This window comes from Hemitrygon akajei, chromosome 5 (genome assembly GCF_048418815.1).
Source record: "Hemitrygon akajei chromosome 5, sHemAka1.3, whole genome shotgun sequence".
NCBI classification, from domain to species: Eukaryota; Metazoa; Chordata; class Chondrichthyes; order Myliobatiformes; family Dasyatidae; genus Hemitrygon; species Hemitrygon akajei.
In genome coordinates this window covers 135,302,277-135,322,319 of record NC_133128.1, presented here as the reverse complement: position 1 = coordinate 135,322,319, position 20,043 = coordinate 135,302,277, and the positions used below count along the sequence as shown (strand labels likewise).

At 42.7% G+C, this 20,043-nt stretch overlaps 1 protein-coding gene across 6 annotated transcripts in view; it reads right to left on the bottom strand.

Annotated features, from left to right (window-relative positions):
• LOC140728193 (disintegrin and metalloproteinase domain-containing protein 23-like) overlaps positions 1 to 20,043 on the bottom strand; it is a 160,661-nt gene that overhangs the window by 14,743 nt on the left and 125,875 nt on the right. For 2 of the 6 annotated variants that reach the window (XM_073046567.1, XM_073046565.1), the window contains exon 24: positions 17,033 to 17,144. In XM_073046567.1, the coding sequence (XP_072902668.1) occupies positions 17,033 to 17,144 (112 nt within the window). Of the gene's footprint in view, positions 1 to 8,595; positions 8,687 to 10,625; positions 10,717 to 10,859; positions 10,883 to 17,032; positions 17,145 to 20,043 lie in introns of those variants that run through there. The other 4 variants (XM_073046566.1, XM_073046564.1, XM_073046563.1 and 1 more) reach the window with 4 other exon arrangements.

Below are 20,043 nucleotides of genomic sequence, written 5' to 3'. Positions count from 1 at the left end.
GCTCCCTGCAAGTCAATCTTGGAGATCTTTAGGATCTGATAGCCCACACGGCAGAAATTCCCAGGGATTCCTTGTTTGGCTCGACAATCTGCTGCAGCAAGATCTGAGAAAAGGGAATGATCGGAAGTACTTAAAGAAACAGGCAGGATCGAGCGCAGCTCGATCTTAACCTCTGGTGCTGTCTTAAGTGGAGTTTGACATTCTGCTTGTGGCCATGTGGGTTTCCTCCCACACCCCAAAGACATGCTGCTTGGTTAACTGGCCATGGTAAATTGCCCCTGATGTAGGTGGGTGGAAGCACAATTAGAATGAAATGATGGACATGAGACAGTGAATAGGTCATTGGGAATTAAGTGGGGGGGGGGGGGAATGATTAATCGAGTTGCTCCAAGAGCCAGCATAAATTTGACAGGCCCAAAGGCCTCCTGTATGTCACAAGAAGAAAAAATATGAAATGTCAAATTTATACTCAAATTGTTTCCATCGACGAATTGACTTTGCACACTACAACTGCTGTGGTGCTTCCAGTGCATAACAGCAGTCAATTTACTCATCAAAGTGAAAAACCACAGGAAGCAACACAGTTCCAGATGCAACCAATTCTACAGGCAGTGACTCAATCTAAAACCACACAAGCCCAGAAGACCATAATATATAGGAGCAGAATTAGGCTATTTGGCCATTGCGTCTGCTCTGTCGTTTCATCATTGCTGATCCACTTTCCCTCTCAGCCCCACTCTCCTGCCTTCCCCCCATATCCCGTCATGCTCTGACTGATCAACAATCTATCAACCCCTGCCTTAAATGTACCTAAAGACTTGGCCTCCACAGTTGACTGTGGCAATGAATTCCACAGATTCACCGCTCTCTGACTAAAGAAATTCCTCCTCATCTCCATTCTAAAAGGATGCCACTCTATTCTGAGGCTGTGTCCTCTGGTCTTAGTCTCCCCCACCGTAAGAAACATCCTCTCCACATCTATTCTATTGAGGCCTTTCAACATTCAATAGGTTTCAATGAGGTCACTCCTCATTTTTCTGAATTCTAGTGAGTTCAGGCCCAGAACCATTAAGCACTTTTCATATGACAAGCCTTTTAATCCCAGAATCATTTTCGTGAACCTCCACTGAATCCCCTCCAAAGTCAGCACATCCTTTCTTGGGTAAGGGGCCCAAAGCTGCTCACAATACTTCAAGTGAGGCCTCACCAGTGCTTTATAAAGCCTCAACATTATATCCTTGTTTTTATATTCTAGCCCTCTTAAATTAAATGCTAACATCACATTTGCCTTCCTCACCACCAAACCTTTAGGGAATCCTGCACAAGGACTTCCAAGTCGCTTTGCGCCTCGGATTTTTGAGTTTTCTCTCCATTTAGAAAATAGTCTACCCATTTATTTCTTCTATCAAAGTGTATGACCATACATTTCCCAATACCGTATTCCATCTGCCACTTCTTTGCCCATTCTCCTAATCTAATTCCTTCTGTAGCCTCTCTACTTCCTCAAAACTACCTCCACCTATCTTCGTATCATCCACAAAATTTGCAACAAAGGCATCAATTCGGTCATCCAAGTCATTTATATATAATGTAAAAAGAAATGGTCCCAACACAGACCCCTGTGGAACTGGCAGTCAATCAGAAAAGGCTCCCTTTATTCCCACTCTTTTCATCCTGCCGATCAGCCAATGGTATCATTCCTGTAATACCATGAGCAGTTAACTTGTTAAGCAACCTCATGAGGCACCTTGTCAAAAGACCTTCTGAAAATTCAAGTATATAACAATTACCGATTCTCCTTTGTCTATCCTGCTTGTTATTTCTTCAAAGAATTCCAATAAAGAGGAAACCATGCTGACTATGGTCTATTTTATCATGTGCCTCCATGTATCCAAAAGTCAAGTCCTTAACAATTGACCCCAACATTTTTCCAACCACTGAGGTCACATTAATGGGCCTAAAATTTCCTTTATCTGCTTCTCTCCCTTCTTGAAGAGTGGAGTGACATTTGCAATTTTCCAGTCTTCTGGAACCATTCCAGAATTTAGTGATTCTTGAAAGATCATTACTAATGCCTCCACAATCTCTTCAGCCCCCTCTTTCAGAACTCTGGGAGTACACCATCTGGTCCAGGTTACTTATCTATCTTCAGACCTTTCAGTTTCCCCAAGAACCTTCATCATTGGAATGACAACTTCATACACTTCTGACACCCTCGAACTTCAACCATACCGCTAGTGTCTTCCACAGTGAAGACACGAAAAATACTTATTCAATTCTTCTGCCATTTCCTTGTCCCCCATTACTACCTCTCCAACGTTATTTTCCAGCAGTTTGATATCTGCACTCGCCTCTCTTTTACTCTCTATTTATCTGAAGAAATTTTTGGTGTCCTCTTTAATATTATTGGCTAGCTTACTTTTGTATTCCACCTTTTCGTTCTTAATTACTTTTTTAGTCACCTTCCATTGGTTTTTAAAAGATTCCCTATTCTGTAGCTTCTTGCTAATTTTTGCTCTATTAATTGGCCTTTCTTTGGCTTTTATGTTGGCTTTGACTTCTCTTGTCAGCCACGTTGTGTCAACTTGCCTTTAGAATACTACTACTTCTTTGGAAGAAAGATAAGGAGGACAAAGGTAAGGGGGTAGCAACCCCTCAATGAATCATCACATAAGATCAAAGCACCACTACAGGATATCATAGCATAAAGTGTAAACCACACAAATCACACTGTTCTGTACATGGGCAAAATATTAGGTATGTATTGCTTGCTTATGCATTGGTGCTGGTAGCACATATTGTCCAATGCCTTCAAGTAGCATTTATATAGCACCTTTCAACAGCTGGATGCTTGCTAATTAAAAGCTCGAAGGAAGATCAGACCACAGACAAAGAAGGTGTGTGCAAACAATGCCAGTGGGAAGATGGAAGATTGGGGAGATTAACCAGGGCAGAACACACACAGTAAATGGCAGAGCCCTGAGACTGTTGTTGAGCAGGCTCTAGAGTGAACAGAACTGCTGTTCGGTGGGTGAGTGTGGGGGGTAAAGTCTTGGCTTTTCAGAAGATCAGAAAGGAAAGGGATCCATCAATAGATTCTGTAAGCTGAAGACCAAGACAGTAAATGAAGTGGGGCTTGATTCAAGAAAACATCCAAGTTGAGTCAGAGTACAGTCCTCTTCAAATGCTGCCCTCATGAACTCACACAATTGCTGCCTTACACCAAGTATTTGCCACCACAGTCCGAATGCAACACAATGAGATCTCATTGAAACATACAAAATTCTGGATAGTGGAGATGCAGAGTTGATGTTTCCCTTGGGTGGGGTGTTTAGAATCACTATTCAGTTCAGGTTGCCATGCTGTAGGAAGGATATTATTAAGCTACAGGGAGTGCAGAAAAGATTCACAAGGATGTTACCTGGACTGGAGGGCTTGAGTTAGGAGAGACTGGATAGACTCAGAATGCTTTCCCTGGAGCAGAAGCTGAGAGGCCAGCTTTAGGATTTATAATGTTATCATGGGTATAGATAGGGTGGATGGTCGTAGTCTTTTCCCAGGGTAGAGGGAATAGGTTTAGGGTGAGAGGGGGAAAATTTAAAGGGAATCTGAGTGGAAAGTTTTCGCACACAGAGTGTGATGGATATATGGATTGAGCTGCAGGAGAAAGTGATAGAAGTGCTTAAAATGACAATGTCTGAATCAACATTTGGAAAGCTTTGAAGAGATATGGGCCATTTTCAGGCAAATGGGATTAGCACAGATAGGCGTCATGGTCAGCATGGGCAATTTGAGTCGAGTGGCTCATTTCTGTGTTGTATAACTCTATGAAGTAGCAAACCCCAATTCAACATAAGGGACTAGGCACTCATGACAGAGATGAGAAGGAATTTCTTCACCTCAAAAGTGGTGAATCTTTAGATTTCTTTGCCCAAGAGCAGAATGAAACTTCAGTTGCTGAGCGTATTCAGGAGAGAAAATAATCTTGAGATACTGAAGTTTAAAGTAAATACAGGAGAGTGATCTAAATTAAAAGATCAACCATGATCTTGAGCAGGCAGAATGAGTCAAATGACCAAATCCTGCTCCTAATCCTTAAGTTCTTCTTCAGCTTTTTCTCACTTTCCACCTTTAAGATATTTATTGAAAGGTTCTGAGGTAAGATGTTATCCAATCACACAGCCAGTGGTCATGACCTGTAAAGTGCTGTCCTAAAACTAGTGAACCCAGTTTCAATAACAACTTTCAAAGACTTCAATAAAATCTGGAAAGGAACCAGTTGTGGGGTAAAGAAACTGGGAGGCGGGTCTGAAAGGACAGTTATTTCCGAAGAGTATAGTCTCTATGGTATCTAATTCCAATATCATGGAAGGTATAACAAAAAACAAGAATTAGCATCCTCTGACATAGATGTTTAGCACCAGCAAGCCAGATCATCACTAGTGTTGGAGCACTCCTTTACTTATGATGTAACAACCTTAAAGTTGATCTAAACCTTAAAATAGAATAGCTCACATTAAATGCTAATAGAATCGTGATAATAACCAGTGCTAGCAATGATTCAGTTGTTTCCTAATCTCACAGGAGACTCACCTCGATCAAAATATTCTTAAATACATCTTCTGAGAGTACTGAGCCATTTATTTGAAAAGATCTACATATTAACTCCGTGTGCATGCACACGTGTGTGTGTGTGTGTGTGTGTGTATACGCGCTCATGTGCACATACACACACGGGGCACAATATAATCCGGCAGAAATTTGTAGGACTTTGATTCTATAATGAAGGTCAACAGCTGTGTCCTGCAGACTTTAAAACAATTAATACATCGTCTGAAAAGCAGCCTGTTTGCTGTCCACGTTCACTGATCTTATGTCCAAGTGTCTGAATCCACCATTCTTTGAACTTTTGACCCTGACTAGCTTCCCTTCCCTTTCCAAAGTCTCCAAATACGTTGCATCTTCCTACATCAGAGGCTAATCCTACCATAACAAATTTACTTTGAACAACCATGTAACAGCAGGGGTAAGCCATTCAGTCCCTCAACCTCACTCAAACTAAGGTCCCCCGATCTCGGACTTCTCTGTTTACCTGCCTAAACTCCATAACCTTCCACGCAATTCTTTGTAGCTCTCAGCTCAGCATCTTCTCTGTAGTAGCAAATTCCAAAGATTCATAACCTGACAGCAGAAATTTCTCCTCATCACAGTCTTGTGGTTGGCATTCCTTTCCCCAGAACCCATCCTTCCCAATGTGAGTTCTAGACTTTCCCATTGTTTCCCTAGCAAACCCCCTCAGGAACAAATCAATCTCTTCTCATTTATTTATCCAGCTTCCAGAGTATACAACCTTTCTTTCCAAGACAATCCCTTGACTGGAGTGATTGAACTAGTGAATCTACAGTGCACTGCCTCTAAAGCAACCATGCCTTTGCTTAAACTCAAAACTCCAGAAGTGAATTCACCAAAACCCCTCACAGCTGGAACAAGATCATCAACTGTCCTTGACGTAATGACCATGGTTCCAAGTTTCTGATTCTTTTATCCAGAATTGAGGAATCAAGAACTAGAGGGCTCAAGTTCAAGACAAGAGGGTAAATATCCCCACCAAAATTCTTCTAATTCCATTTACCATCACTCTAATATCACACTTAAGCTATTGATATCTTTCCTTCATAACCTACTTTCCCACCTATCTTTGTATTATCAATTTACTTGACCTATTTCTATTCAAGACAAGGCAGTGTAATTGTCCTTATTGATGTCAAGGCAGACTTGGACATAACTGATGTCCTGTTCACTTCCAGCATTTCCTCTGGCATTCACTTCAGTCCCCCCTCAGCTTCAGTAATGGCATCTTGGGACATAGCCTCAAGATTTGGGGCAGTACATTTAGGATGGAGATGAGGAGGAACTGCTTTTCCCAGAGAGAGGTGAATCTGTGGAATTCTCTACCCAATGAAGCAGTGGAGACTACCACAGTAAATATATTTACGACACGGTTGGATAGATTTTTGCATAGTAGGGGAATTAAGGGTTATGGGGAAAAGGCAGGTAGGTGGAGATGAGTCCATGGCCAGATCAGCCATGATCTTATTGAATAGCAGAGCAGGTTCGACGGGCCAGATGGCCGACTCCTGCTCCTATTTCTTATGTTCTCTCCTGTCTGCCCTGTTCCCAAAAATAGCAATGAAGTAGGAACTAGGTCCTCTCATTTAGTTGCAGGTAAGTGATTCAGTACATCAAGGAAGATTCACACTCTCTTGGGATCTTTTAAATTCACCTGAAGGGGCAGACAGAGCCTTGAATCTGGGAGCACAAAGAAGCCCCATATAAATGCTGGAAGAGCCCTAGCTTCATACATTTCACGGGGCACATGCTGCTAGATCTCCTGGGGGATAAATTTTGATATGCTTTGCCATTCTTACTTTATAATGAGTGATTGGTTAAATATAATTAACACATACTGGCAGCCTATCGCTTGAATTTAAACTCCAGATAAATCATCTCACTTGAGAGCCTCTGAAGGAAAATGTGCTTCCCAATTTCCTGTCAGACACTTTCACCTTTTGCTGGGTCAGCCTTCAAATTTCCCTTTTCTAAAGGGAACAAGCTCTAGCCTATTCAATCCTTTCTCATGGTTATTAATCTCTCTGTTCTAGCAACACTCTTCCAAATCTCCACTGCATCTTTTCCAACATCTCTGCACCCTTACCGTACATCAGCGGTACAATAACCATTTCAGTACAAATGGTCCCACGTCAGTTTAGTTTTGCTACAACAAGTGTATGGGACATTGGAAAAAAGTTGAATTTCCCCATGGGGATGAATAAAGTATCTATCTATCTATCTATCTAGAAGCACTAGAACAACTTGCTGCTGATGCAGCACCTCTGACTAGATCTTTCATGTTTCAAACCACTTCATATCAACACCTACAGTTTAACATTTACATTTAAAGTGAGTCAAGAAACAAGTAAAATATATTCAAATATGCATCAAATTGGAAGAGCCAGATTTGGAATCCGAATCTTTTGGGATTTTCAAGTCAAACAAACAGAATAAAATCAGAATTGTTTGATTGGGAAATATGAGTGAGTCTTCAAAAATATTAATTACTAATTATTACTTCACTCTGTTGACTGTGCTGCATTTGAGACATAAAGCTTCTGCATAGGGACAAGGCAGAGATTACAGATCTCTGCCTGCCTGCCGAGACTTGGAAGACTTTGAGATAGCTTAGGCTACATTTGATATATGCCTCTATTGGACCTGAAAAGACAAAGCCAGAAATTTTTCAGCAAGTTCTAGGAGAAAAATCAAAAAAGATACAAAATCAAGAGTTAAGTTTCTCCTCTCCAGAAACAGAATAATTTCATAATCGGAGCCTTCTATTATGCCTGGTACCGCCAGGTCCTAACATCAATGGAACCAATTTACAGGAGTTTTCAGTCTGTGCTAATTACCTACTAGGTTTCCAAAAGCAGGAAAGATAAAATTAAATATTAAAAAATTACAAAACCATGCCTACCATTTTCTTTTCCTAAAATACAGAATCTATTCTTCAACGAAGTGTGTTTCTTTAACATAGGCTTCTTTAAGGTGGAAGCTTTATTTAGAATTCCATCGCCTTTCACCAGCCCCTCCATCTCAAGCATACCCATGTTGCTTCTGATGTCACAGATTGCTCCCCAGCTTGGAAAAGGTGCTGGAAACAATTAAGTGCATGAAGTACCACTAACAACTTACACAACAGTCTCAGAGTTAAAGCTTCAGCATTGCTCTGTGAATCTTTGTTAGGTTCTGAGCTCACTCTTTGGCGATATTGCCCCAAGACCTAAATACATTGTCCTTGTTAAAGGACACCTCAATTGGAATGTGACTGGGGTACACAACTGTGATGAAGCATACAAGTAATTCCCTTAAATATGATAACCACTCAGACTGGAAAAGTAATTTACAAAGTTATGAATATGTCTGTAAGATTTATGAATATAATAAACCCATAGGGTCAATGACAAGGAGTGCACCATTATTGCCAACCACAGTGTTATCCCATGACTATATAACCAATATTACAACTGAGTACAAAGAAACAAACAGTACACCAATTCACTTTTCTTACTCCAAATATGTGCTCCCCAAAAAAAAATGGTTTCTGTGCCTCTCTGGAAATTGTATATGCTCGTGCAGAATCTCAAGGCAACCAACGTTCACTCCTTCCCACACCCAACTATTGATCAAAGCATCAATAGCACTTTGCACATGTGCTGGTTTACGGATATCGTAGAAAATATACATAAATGATAATTAAACATGCACCAAGCTGAGCTGGGCCAGTCCAAATTGTCTGTGGTTCTGCTGCAGATTAGCCGATAGAGAAAGAATGCTTCTCTCTATATCTGGGCTAGATTTCAATGTTTCAGAGAGAAACGGGAGAAAAATATATTTTAACCACTTTGTGTTCATTTTAACGATCATTCCTTCAGTCAGGATTATTTCTGTTTGGATCTTGCAGCAGAACCTCAAAACTTGGTGTTGTAAGCAGAAGGTAGTGCCATAGCTATTGAAGATAAGACATGCGACAATGCTTACTTAAAACCCCATCCTGTCCCCCCAAGGACAATAGCAGCCACCAGGATGGCGCCTGCGATGGACCCTATTATAAGATTGGTGGCGCTAGGACCTGTGATAAAGGATCATGGGAAGAAACAGCATAAGAACCAACCACCAAGGTACACTTGAGGGAAAACAATTTGTACTTATGCTAATTAGCAATGACTGCACATCAAACTTTTTAAATTTCACCGTTGAACACTACACCATGCAAAATACATATTGTCCGTCAATGAAGTGACTCTCTTCCAGTCTATAGCTTAAAGGAAAAAGAGATTGGAGTTTTAAGTGACCCTTTGATCCAAAAGGGGAGTTCTCGGATGAAGACTGTGTTTAACTAAGGTGGCTATTGACAACTGTACTGCCACAGATATGCCCAACCACTTCTATGGCTTTCTATGGTGTCAATAAAGAAAAGAGGGCTACGGAAAACAAGAGAGGGTAAAATAAGAACAAGACTAAAAAGAAAGAAGTAGATTATGGAAAAAGAGGTGAAGAAAGAGTGAGTTCTTAGTAGTTAATTATGATTATTTAAAAGATTAGGACAATACTCTTGAAGATATTTTTCTTTTATATAAATATTTAACCTGTGCAGATATTTTCCTTGGAAATTTTTTTTTTCAACAATACTGTTAAGTCTGCAGTTACATGAAATAAATTAACTCAACAAAAGTGTCAGAAAACATTTGTTAACAGATTTGAAGGCTGGAACATTCACAAGGCCATACATCATTAGACCAAACTCCTCCACTATGGATTCACTAGCAACGGATTTGAAGAAGCTTTTTCAAAAGTTGGAGAACAGACTTTCCAAGGGTACACTAGTCCAATGCAACACTCTTACTTCAGCCATAAACTGGCTGAAACAGTGCTGCAACAAAAAAAAAATATAGCAATCACGGTTGCCATACTGATTCTGGACTGCATAGTGGTGCCTCGCAAGCTAAGGAGCTTGGAGAAAAAGGAGTGCTTGAGCCCAGTGTGCAGCATGCTACACCCACCAACTCAATGGACATCCTGGTCACTTCAACGGAAATGACAGCTGTGCGTGTGGCAGAAGAACTTAGTTGTGTCAATACAAGAGTACAATTGGCCAGGTGACCCAATTGGCAGTGATTTCCTCTCATTTACAGTCAACTTGTAAAATCTAATTTAGTTAAAGAAAATTGTACCAGCAATACTTAGTAAGTGACAGCTACACTACCATTAACTGGTTACTCTGCTGTTTCATTTCATTTTTTTCCTGGTACTTTTTTTGTTTAACACCATACATTACTTGGTGGAGTGCCTGTGATCTTTGCGGTTTCTGCTGGGTGTAACTCCTGCAATTTGACCATGCACCAGTTGTGATTGCAAGAACAGTTAGGCTTGAACATAGACCAGAAGGATGAAGCCTTTATCCCCATTCTCAATCCGATTAGAATTACTCTTGCAGATCTCGGCTGAATAATTTGGAGGAGATGCGAGACCACAGGTCAGAGCTTGGGCCAGTGTTCACCTCTCAACACCTTGTCTAGATGACTAGACTAGAACTTAGAGTGGGTTTCAAAAGTCCTTGCCGCATTTCCTTCCACTGAGAGATTTAATGCAAGAGGGCTTTGGGGCCTAGTCAGAGCTGGTTGCTTGGCAACCTGTTACACCTGACACATCTGAAAGCAGAAATAAAAGACTCAAGCACCATGCTACTGTGCCTTCCTTTGTACCTTTACTCATTATTTAAACCCCTCCCCCCCTTTAATGCCCCACATGCCCCAGAAAGGAGAGGGTTTCAACACCACACAAGCAAAAAAATCACGTTACAGACGCGGGTCAATCACATGACATGGAAATACAGTCAATCACACCAACAGAAAGCCAATAAGACAAAACGCACAGAGGCCTCAGGTTTAACGTGTACCACACTCACACACATATACACACACATACGTACACACATATAAACGCACACACGCACACACACACACAGTGTCACCAATACCAATGACTTGGAGACCAAGAAGGATGCTTACTCTATTCCCCACCCAGTTCCTCCAAAAATCACCCCCAGAGCCAGAATGGTCCCTGCCACTGCACCTATCAGCCTGTTAGTGGCCAAGCTCACTGTGTAGAGGGAAAAAGGGATACTTTAAAGTAACACCATCAACAGATAAATGCTACAAGTCAAACATGTTTTTTAAAAAAATCAATTGTGTTTTTTATATAAATGCAGATCAAACAATTTTCACTCTTTTCATAACGGAAAACAGGGTGACTGAAAACTAGTTTCCTGTAAGAACAGAATGGAAGAAGAAAGAACATTTTACAGAAACAAACCAGTGACTTTGCACCCCCCACTCCCCACCCCCCCCCCCCCCCATCCACCCCCCACACTACCCCCAAATTGCTTAGTATGCATTTTCATTCAAGGTCCAAATCAACAAATTCACAGAAAGGCATTTGGCTCCAACAGCTACAGGAAGCTCTTTAAACAAGACTGCATGCAAGCACGGGCTAAAGGCAATGGTCAGTACAGACAGACACTGTAGGAAGTCCCCAGACCCCAGGGTAGCATAACAGGCAGAGATTTTTGTCTCTGCTAATCAATACCAAATGCATCAACTGAAATACAAATGGATGGGAAATTGCTGGGAGATTTTGGAAAATGAAATGAAAATGATCTTAATATTGCTTTCTGCTCCAAAGGATGGTGTTTGTTGATTTTTCCCTTCCTGTATAGGCAACATGTCATCTTTTAACACTCTTAACAGGTTTACCAAAACAAGCAGCGTTTTATATAGAAAAACGCAACAGTCCAAATTTGGAGTACAAGTCTGTTCTAGATGCACGTGGGCTTTGGGGTGTTAGAGTTCATCTGCTTTCATCAGACCAGGAGCTGGGTTAACATTGGGGAATGGGCACTACACTATTCTCAACTACTCATCTTACTCTTTCACCTCAAGTCTACCACATTCTGTTGGAAGACAGTCTTCCTGACTCAAGACTAATGAAAATATAACCACATAACCAGTGTCCCATCACCTCACACCTGAGGGCTTTGAGCCGAGCCTAGAAAACAGCAACCCTAAATGAGGGTACCCTTTCTACTGCACTGTTGCTACAGTGCCAAGCCTGATCACGAATATCACAGCAGCATTGCTATGGACAATCAGTGTCGTTTATTGTTGAGCTGTTCATCGTTTGGAGCAAAGGTGAGAGCAAGCACCAGGGCAACTTCTTGAAGATGAGAGACCTCGCAATCTCCAGGTGGTGCCCTGAGTTCACCCAGCAATGAGCCTCAACTCCCTTGTTTCTGTGTGAGGTAGCTACAGTTAATGGACTCCAGTACACAAGAGACATTAAAATGCGAATTGCTGTCACTACACACACCTGCTGGCTTCCATGTGCAGAAAGGAACTGCACAAAGCAGGTTCTGATCATGTTTAGCCACTGGCCTTTAAATTCCTTTCCTCCGCATAACAAAATACTTTGTACAGTGCAAAGGGACTTCCTATGAATCAATGGACTGAATAGCCTCCATCTCTATCATTATATGTATAATACAAGTTGTCTATGATAAGAGTGTCTTGTGAATGTTAATCAGCAACCCACTCTTTCTCCATTTGGACAGAGTTGTCTGTCTTACTTGCCAGGTTCCAAGGCATCTAACATGGTGTATTTACAAAGTGGAGTGCAGTGTTTGAATTAACTTCCAACTACAATTTGCAAACTACCTGAATGATCCAACCTGTCGAACTTGTTCATGAACCTCACCAACACCAACCACACCCCCCTCATCTTCCATAGCCTGCACAAAAAAGATGAAGAAGATAATCAATAAACTCTTTCAGAACCAAAGGAATATTGACATTGGGGAGATGAGAGGGGTTTAGAAGAGGCTGCCCGGCTCTGAGTTGTACATCAGACTCGTGTCTACAATGGCCAGAATGAGTGTGAGAAGTGACGAGCACACTCCCTTCCTAACCATCCTCTGTTAACGCCACAAGAAGCCAGTCTTCACTTCAATCACCATGCACAAGGGTGACAGCAAATACAAAGGGACGGCAGTGCAGTGGGTAGCACTGGTGCCTCACCACTCCAGTAACGTAAGTTCTAGCCTGACCTCCAGTGCTGTCTGTGGGGAGATTGCACATTTTCCCCCTGAATGTGTCGAACTCCTGTGGGTGCTTCAGCTTCTTTCTACATCCCAAAGCAATGCAGGTTGATGGGTTAATTGGCCCCTGTAAACTGACTCCAGCATGTAAGCGGCCGATGGAATCTGGGGTGAGATGATTGGAATGTGGGAAGAATAAAATGAGCTGGACTAGGATTAATATACAGTAAATGGGTAATAGGTAGACAGCATGGACTCAGAGGGCCAAAAGGCCTGCTTCCAAGCCTTTTTCTCTATGATTCTAAGAAGGGGAACGGGGCTGATGGGGGCTAGTATGTTCCTGTCAGAACAAACTCACGAGAGTCAATTGTTTAGATCCTAATCTAATAGACAACCAGATATCTGGAAGTTTAACAGAAAAAGAAATAAAAAGTAATACTGTAAAGGTAACAAGCATCAGAATGAAAAGAGGTGTTGGAAGTGGAAATGCAGCTCTTCAAAGAATGAGTCACACATCACAGAAACAGGTCTTTTGCCCCCTCTGAGCCTGTGCTGACCATCAGCCACCCTTCCACACTAATCCTACACTAGTCCTGTTTCACTCCCAACCCAGTCCATTACATGAAGGGCACCATAACCCAGCACCACACACAAAATCCTGGAGGAACTCAGCAGGCCAGGCAGCATCTATGGAAAAAAGTACAGTCGGGGTTTTGGGCCGAGAACCTTCAGCAGGACTGGACTAAAAAAGCTGAGGAGTAGATTTGAAAGGTGGAAGGGGAGGAGAGAGAAACGCCAGATGATAGGTGAAACTTGGAGAGGGTGGGATGAAGCAAAGAGCTAGGAAGTTGATTGGTGAAAGGAACAGAAGGTCACGGAAGGAAGAAGAGGGGGGGAAATGAAGGAGCACCAGAGGGAGGTGATGGGCGGGCAAGGAGATAACAGGAGAGAGGGACAAGGGGATGGGAAATGGTGAAAGGGGGAGGGGGTCGAGGCATTACTGGAAGTTTGAGAAATCGATGTTCAGCCAACATGAAGGGTCTGTGTCTGAAACGTTAACTGAACTTTACTCCATAGATGCTGCCTGGCTTGCTGAGTTCCTCCAGCATTTTGAGTGGGTTGCAGTAATCCCAACATCTGTGCCACTGTGCAATCCAATGAAACTAGAGTATACTTCTCTTACGGATGAGCATTTTGAAATGCTAAGTCCATTAATGAGTAGCTTGCTAACAACCTCACTTGACGCAGCCACTGGATGAACTTTTCCTGTGCTGGCCACCAGACTAAGGGAAGCCGCATTGTTGATCAACTGCCTTCTAACTGACCCGCAAGTTCTTGTCAAGAGATTTAATCCAGCCATTCAATGTCATGAAAGGTTTGGTGAGGCAACAGTTTCAAAACATGAAGCACTGGAAACTAGACAACAAATGATTCAATAAATGATTCAAAGATGAAACCTCTTTCACGGCTGTGTCTGATTATCAGCTTGGAAATGATGAAGGAAGCAGATTCAATAGCAGCTTTCAAAGGAAGATTAAAAACCTAGAAGGGGGGGCGAATCTTATAGAGTTGCAGGAAGTGGTCTGGAGTGGGATTAACTGGACAGCTCATACTCAATACTCGTTAGTGACTCTATCATGCCAGGAAATAATCAGTCTTCTCACTACCCACAGCCTCCAAGAGCAAAGGCACGCACAAAAGAAAACATTGCGTCTGAAAGTGCAGATGGAAACCGATACCTGCTCCACTGCTCTTTTGATTAAAATCACAGATAAGATATTCAAGGCTATTATTTTAATTTCAGTAATCAGCTGACCTTATAAAGTCTTCATTAGCTCAGTAACTGCCACTGATTAGATTACTATCGGTCAATTTGTTTTCTAGCTATTATTTTCAACTTAATTCATCACAAAACTCTTATTTAATATTGGCATCCATATGATGCTGTTATTACTCAGAGACGAGCAAACGGGAGAATGTTGTGTCTCCTTCCATTATCGTGATCGGTGTGTGAAGAACTCTGGTTGTACTTGTTTTCAGTCAGTGTAGAGAACTGCATGTGGCAAAAACCTGTGGTAAGATTGATGAGTGAAGAAAAAAAGGCTCCATGTCTGAAAAAGCAGTTCATTTGATGACCCCCCCCCCCACATGAAAAACACTAACACGTTCCCCACTGCCATTCCCTCACCTCTGGAGTTGGCCTTTGCTCCAGCTTGTCTCTACCAGAGATACAAGTGATTGCAGACGCTGGAGTCGGATGCAATAAACTCTAGTACATAATTGACCATCCCTCTGCCTCCACAGATGCTGCCTGACCTGCTGAGATCCTCCAGCAGTTTATTTTCCTAGCCTCAGAGTGCACCTCCTGAGAGCAAGTTGGTCACCTCTCCCCTTCCCCCTTCGCTAAAACATTGAACAGTACAACACAGTACAGGCCCCTCGGCCCAGCATACCATGATGCCAATTTAAGCTGCAAGCAAATCTACCTGCACGTGCTCCCTTCCCTGCCTGTCTAAATACCTCTCCCATAAAAATGTAGGGTTGAAACTACATTTTTGTATTTGAGATTAGCACTCAATGAATTTTCAGCCCTCCCACCAACCCCACCCCTTTTGTTTATCAGCTAGGGGATGAGAACTACTGCAGTTCAGAGTCCCAGAGCAATGTCAGATACTCTCACTGGTAGAGAGGAAGGCTCCCGTTATAACCGTACAATAATAATGGACGTGGCCTGGCCAAACCCCATCTTTACCTGCACAAATCTGGTATCCCACTCCCACTAGCCTCTAAAACTCTAACATCAGATACCACACCAAGTTAGGGGTATAACTCTGCTCTCTCCACAGACTCTGTTCTGTCCTACTGGGGACTGAGTGGAATCTGCCAAATGTTGCAGGACTCCTCCTGTCAATGCACAGAATGCCAGAATGCCCTTTACTGCTGGGTAAGTTTTCAGTGGAACCCCAGTCACTTTTATCTGCTCTGCTCTCTTCTGGCAAGAGCATTTAATCAACTTTTCAGGAGATGTAACTCCTAGCAAGACCAACTTCGAAACCTAAATGTTGGGCCAGTTGCAGGCTGCTGTAACCTGAAGCAGAAACACAATGAGAACAAAGTGAAAAATAGTTGATTATGCACATTATCTAATGTTTTGATTCAATAACCCATCCTGTTGAGGCCTCAGCCATTCAATGCCCAATTCCATGGTGAGGCTCCTCTCTGTCTACCTTTACCTTGTTACTCATGCTTTAGTTCTCCCTAATTTTCAGTGAAGAACTTGATCTTGAAACTACTTAAAACTCCTTGATGTTGTCAGATTGTCTTGTGCCCTCTCCTTTTATTCAAAGGACAATTCCTTCTGATGTTCCTGTTACCTCCAGTGTGCCTTATAGAAGAAACATTGAATCCTCTAGTTCTTTATCAATTTAGAGTTCCTCTTCAGTCCGCTATGCACTGCCATGTCTTCCAGTTCCATTCTATGCCTCACTCCATCGGCTAGGCTGCTGTCCATTGAAGCTTGCTTCTGCTATGTTCTTCTGAATCTCAGCTGCAACTCCTGCAAAGCACTGTTCTATTGAGCTAAATGCTTGGCAAGTTCACTCAGTCTTGCCACCTACATCTCTGGACAGGCAACCATTCTCTGTAACTGTGATTTTGCCTCCTGTTCTACCCTCTTTGTAGCTTCACAATCCCCCTTTATTCACAATGGGTGTCGCCAGTCCCTCCCTGACCCCCACTTGTTCTCTAAACTCCATGGGTTGGCAGCGCCACAGAAGTACGTGTCAGGAGCCACTGCAAGGTTTGAACTCTGAATCAATGGTAGAGGTCACTCCATTGAGATTCTCTTCCTGACAGAGACAACTCCCGCCAGAGGGTGGGATCAGAGAGAAGAGACCAACTCTGTAGTTACTTCAGTCTGATAACACACATGGGCAACTCTATTTTTATATGGGGTGGAAGAGGGTAGACAACCAACTGGGAGGGAAATACTGGAGCAAAGACCAAACCGCCCATGCCCCTCTACCCACTTACAAAATGACAATAACTTAGAAACCCTAAAATAACCATGGTGATGAGACATAGAGGGGAGGTTGGGGAAATATATTGAACAACGCATGGGGCAAATAAATGTAGATGGATTCACAATGGACGTCTTTTACCAGCTGCCCTGCTTTTCTAGTCCTCACGAGCTCTAGTCTATTGAAAATGCCAAATTCTGCTTGTTTTGGTACGTGTTAAGCACACTGTGATGAATAAAAGGAACACAGAGATACAATGGAGCATCAATGATCACAAGAAAGAGGCTGTGAGTGAAAGCAAACAAACCCTTGGGGCCCTCGGGTGGCTTCTCAGTTTCTCGACGCTTGGGATCGTACATGCTGCAGTCTGTTCCTGCCCAGGTGCCCTCACAGATGCAGGTTCCCTCGTTACTGCAAAGCTGCAACCAACACAGAGGCTCAAATAAGCCGGGAGAGGAAAAGCCTTTCTTATCCTTCTTTGAATTCATTAAAAATACTATTGAGGAAAGGAGGCATCCTGACCAGCTGTGTCACCGCCTGGTATGGAATTTTGCAGGGCACCTGACTGCTAGACCCTGCAATGGATGGTGAGGACTGCTGAGAGAATCATCAGGGTCTCTCACTGCCCGTTCCCCCCCCCCCCCCATGCAGGATATAATCCAGAATCACTGCTTTTGCACTGCCCTCAGCATTGTCAAGGACCCTTCCCATCCATCCCATAAACTGTCAGGCAGAAGGTACTGCAGTATAAGAACAAGGGCTGGTACCAGCTTCTTTCCAAAGCAGGTAGATTTCTGAACACCCTGCTGCCAGCCAGCCCACATTAGTTATGATGTTGCCAGTAACATTATACTGTTGTGTATTTAATTATACTGTATGCCGTATATACACCTTATGTCAACTTGTACATCCACAGATTTTTTTAATTGCCTGTTATAATTGTGTTTTTACTTTATGTGCTATATGTGATTTATGCACTGTGTTTTGCACCTTGTTCCCGGAGGAACTTTGTTTCATTTAGCTGTATACATGTGTACAGTCTTGGAGTCCGAGTCCATAGGACGCTCAAAGCAGCTGCACAGGTCGACTCTGTGGTTAAGAAGGCATATGGTGTATTGGCCTTCATCAATCATGGAATTGAGTTTAGGAGCCGAGAGGTAATGTTGCAGCTATATAGGACCCTGGTCAGACCCCACTTGGAGTACTGTGCTCTGTTCTAGTCGCCTCACTACAGGAAGGACGTGGAAATCATAGAAAGGGTGCGGAGGAGGTTTACAAGGATGTTGCCTGGATTGGGGAGCATGCCTTATGAGAATAGGTTGAGTGAACTCGGCCTTTTCTCCGTGGAGCAAAGGAGGATGAGAGGTGACCTGTTAGAGGTGTACAAGATGATGAGAGGCATTGATCATGTGGATAGTCAGAGGCTTTTTCCCAGGGTTGAAATGGTTGCCACAAGAGGACACAGGTTTAAGGTGCTGGGGAGTAGGTACAGAGGAGATGTCAGAGTTAAGTTGTTTACTCAGAGAGCGGTGAGTACGTGGAATGGGCTGCCGGTAACGGTGGTGGAGGCGGATACCATAGGGTTTTTTAAAAAGGCTTTTAGATAGGTACATGGAGCTTAGTAAAATAGAGGGCTTTTGGTAAGACTAGTAATTTCTAAGGTAGGGACACGTTTGGCACAACTTTGTGGGCCGAAGGGCCTGTATTGTGCTGTGGGTTTTCTATGTTTCTATGTGTAGAGTCGAATGACAATAAACTTGAACTTGACTAGACTGATAGGAGAAGAGAGCTGTCTGTGTACATCAGACCATGGTTAATAACCCTGGTGTGAAGTGGAGATAGGCTGAGTCAGGACACCACAAGATGACCAGAGCCTGTGAATGAATGTAGGTCTCCTCACGTGCTGTAATCCCTCCCTTGTTTCTAAACATGCTGCCCACCCCTTTCTCCTCCTCTGATCAGCTCCAAAGCCCCAAAGCCTAACCCTTAGTGATTTTCTGAAGCAAACACACAGATCCAGTATAACCAGAGCTCACTAGCAGTTTCATTGGGAATGGCAGCTATAATTTTGGAAAGAACTTGTACTTAAATAGCACCCTGTGCTTTCTTAGAGTACATTATGGATGCAGTAGTATTGCAGTCTTATAATGAAGCAAGGTTCACATAGCGAGCCCCCTCACAGTGATATTGCCAACCCAGTCTGTTCTCAAAAGTTACTTCAGGAATACATAATAAATAAGACAAAGGACAAAATTCCTCTGCTTTTCTCTGAATTACATGCATTGCTGGTCGCCACACTGTCGAGGATGTGGTTGCACTGGAGAAAGTGGAGAGAAGATTCATCAGGATGTTGCCTGAATTGACAGACTTTAGTGATGGGGACAGATTGGGAAGGTTGAGTTTGTCCTGGAGCAAAGGAGGTTGAGAGGTGAGCTGAGGTATATAAAATTTTAAGTGACATATAGATAGCCAAAATCTTTTCCCCAAGAAGGTTTAGGTTTAATGCAAGAGGCAGAAGCCTTAAATGGAATCTGAAGGGCAATTTCTTAACACAGTAGCTGATATCTGAACAAGCTATGGTATGGGGTGCACGGTAGTGTAACAGTTAGCATGATGCTATTGCAGCTCAGGGCAGAGTTCAGACCCAGTGTCCTCTGTAAGGAGTTTGTATATTCTCCCCGTGGAATGTGTGGGTCTCCGCCAGGTGCTCTAACTTTCACCTACAGTCCAAAGACGTACAGGTTAGTAGGTTAATTGGTCATTGTGATTAGGCAAGGGTTAAATCAGGGGTTGCTGGTGGTGCAGCTCCAAGGGACAAAAGTGTCTACTCCGTGCTATATCTCAAAATAAAATAAAAAGCTGCTAGAGGTGGTGGTGCAATCAGATACAAGTACACTTAGACGGACACTTAAATAAGCAAAACATAGAAAGAAGCTGTCCTAATGTGGACAAGTGGGATTAACGTAGATAGACAAGAAGATCAGCAATGGATGTGATGCAACCGGTACTAGGGTATTTGCGTCCTGGATGATTGTGTCCCGATCATTAGTGTCCCTGGACATTTTCATCCGGTTTTTTTTTTGCATCCTGGTCATTTGAGTCCCACGATAGGTAACTATTACCGGGTAACAAACCCCGTGTTATACATGCTAAGCCTCTTATCTCAGCTCAAAAAGCAACCGTCTAATCAATTAGGGTAATTGTAGGCAAATGAGGGGTGCCTCGTTTGTGACTGAGCTACTTATAAACTGCAATATCCTCACAAGAACCAATGAAATATCGCATAATTTGAAGTTACACACATTGGCCAAGCAAGAG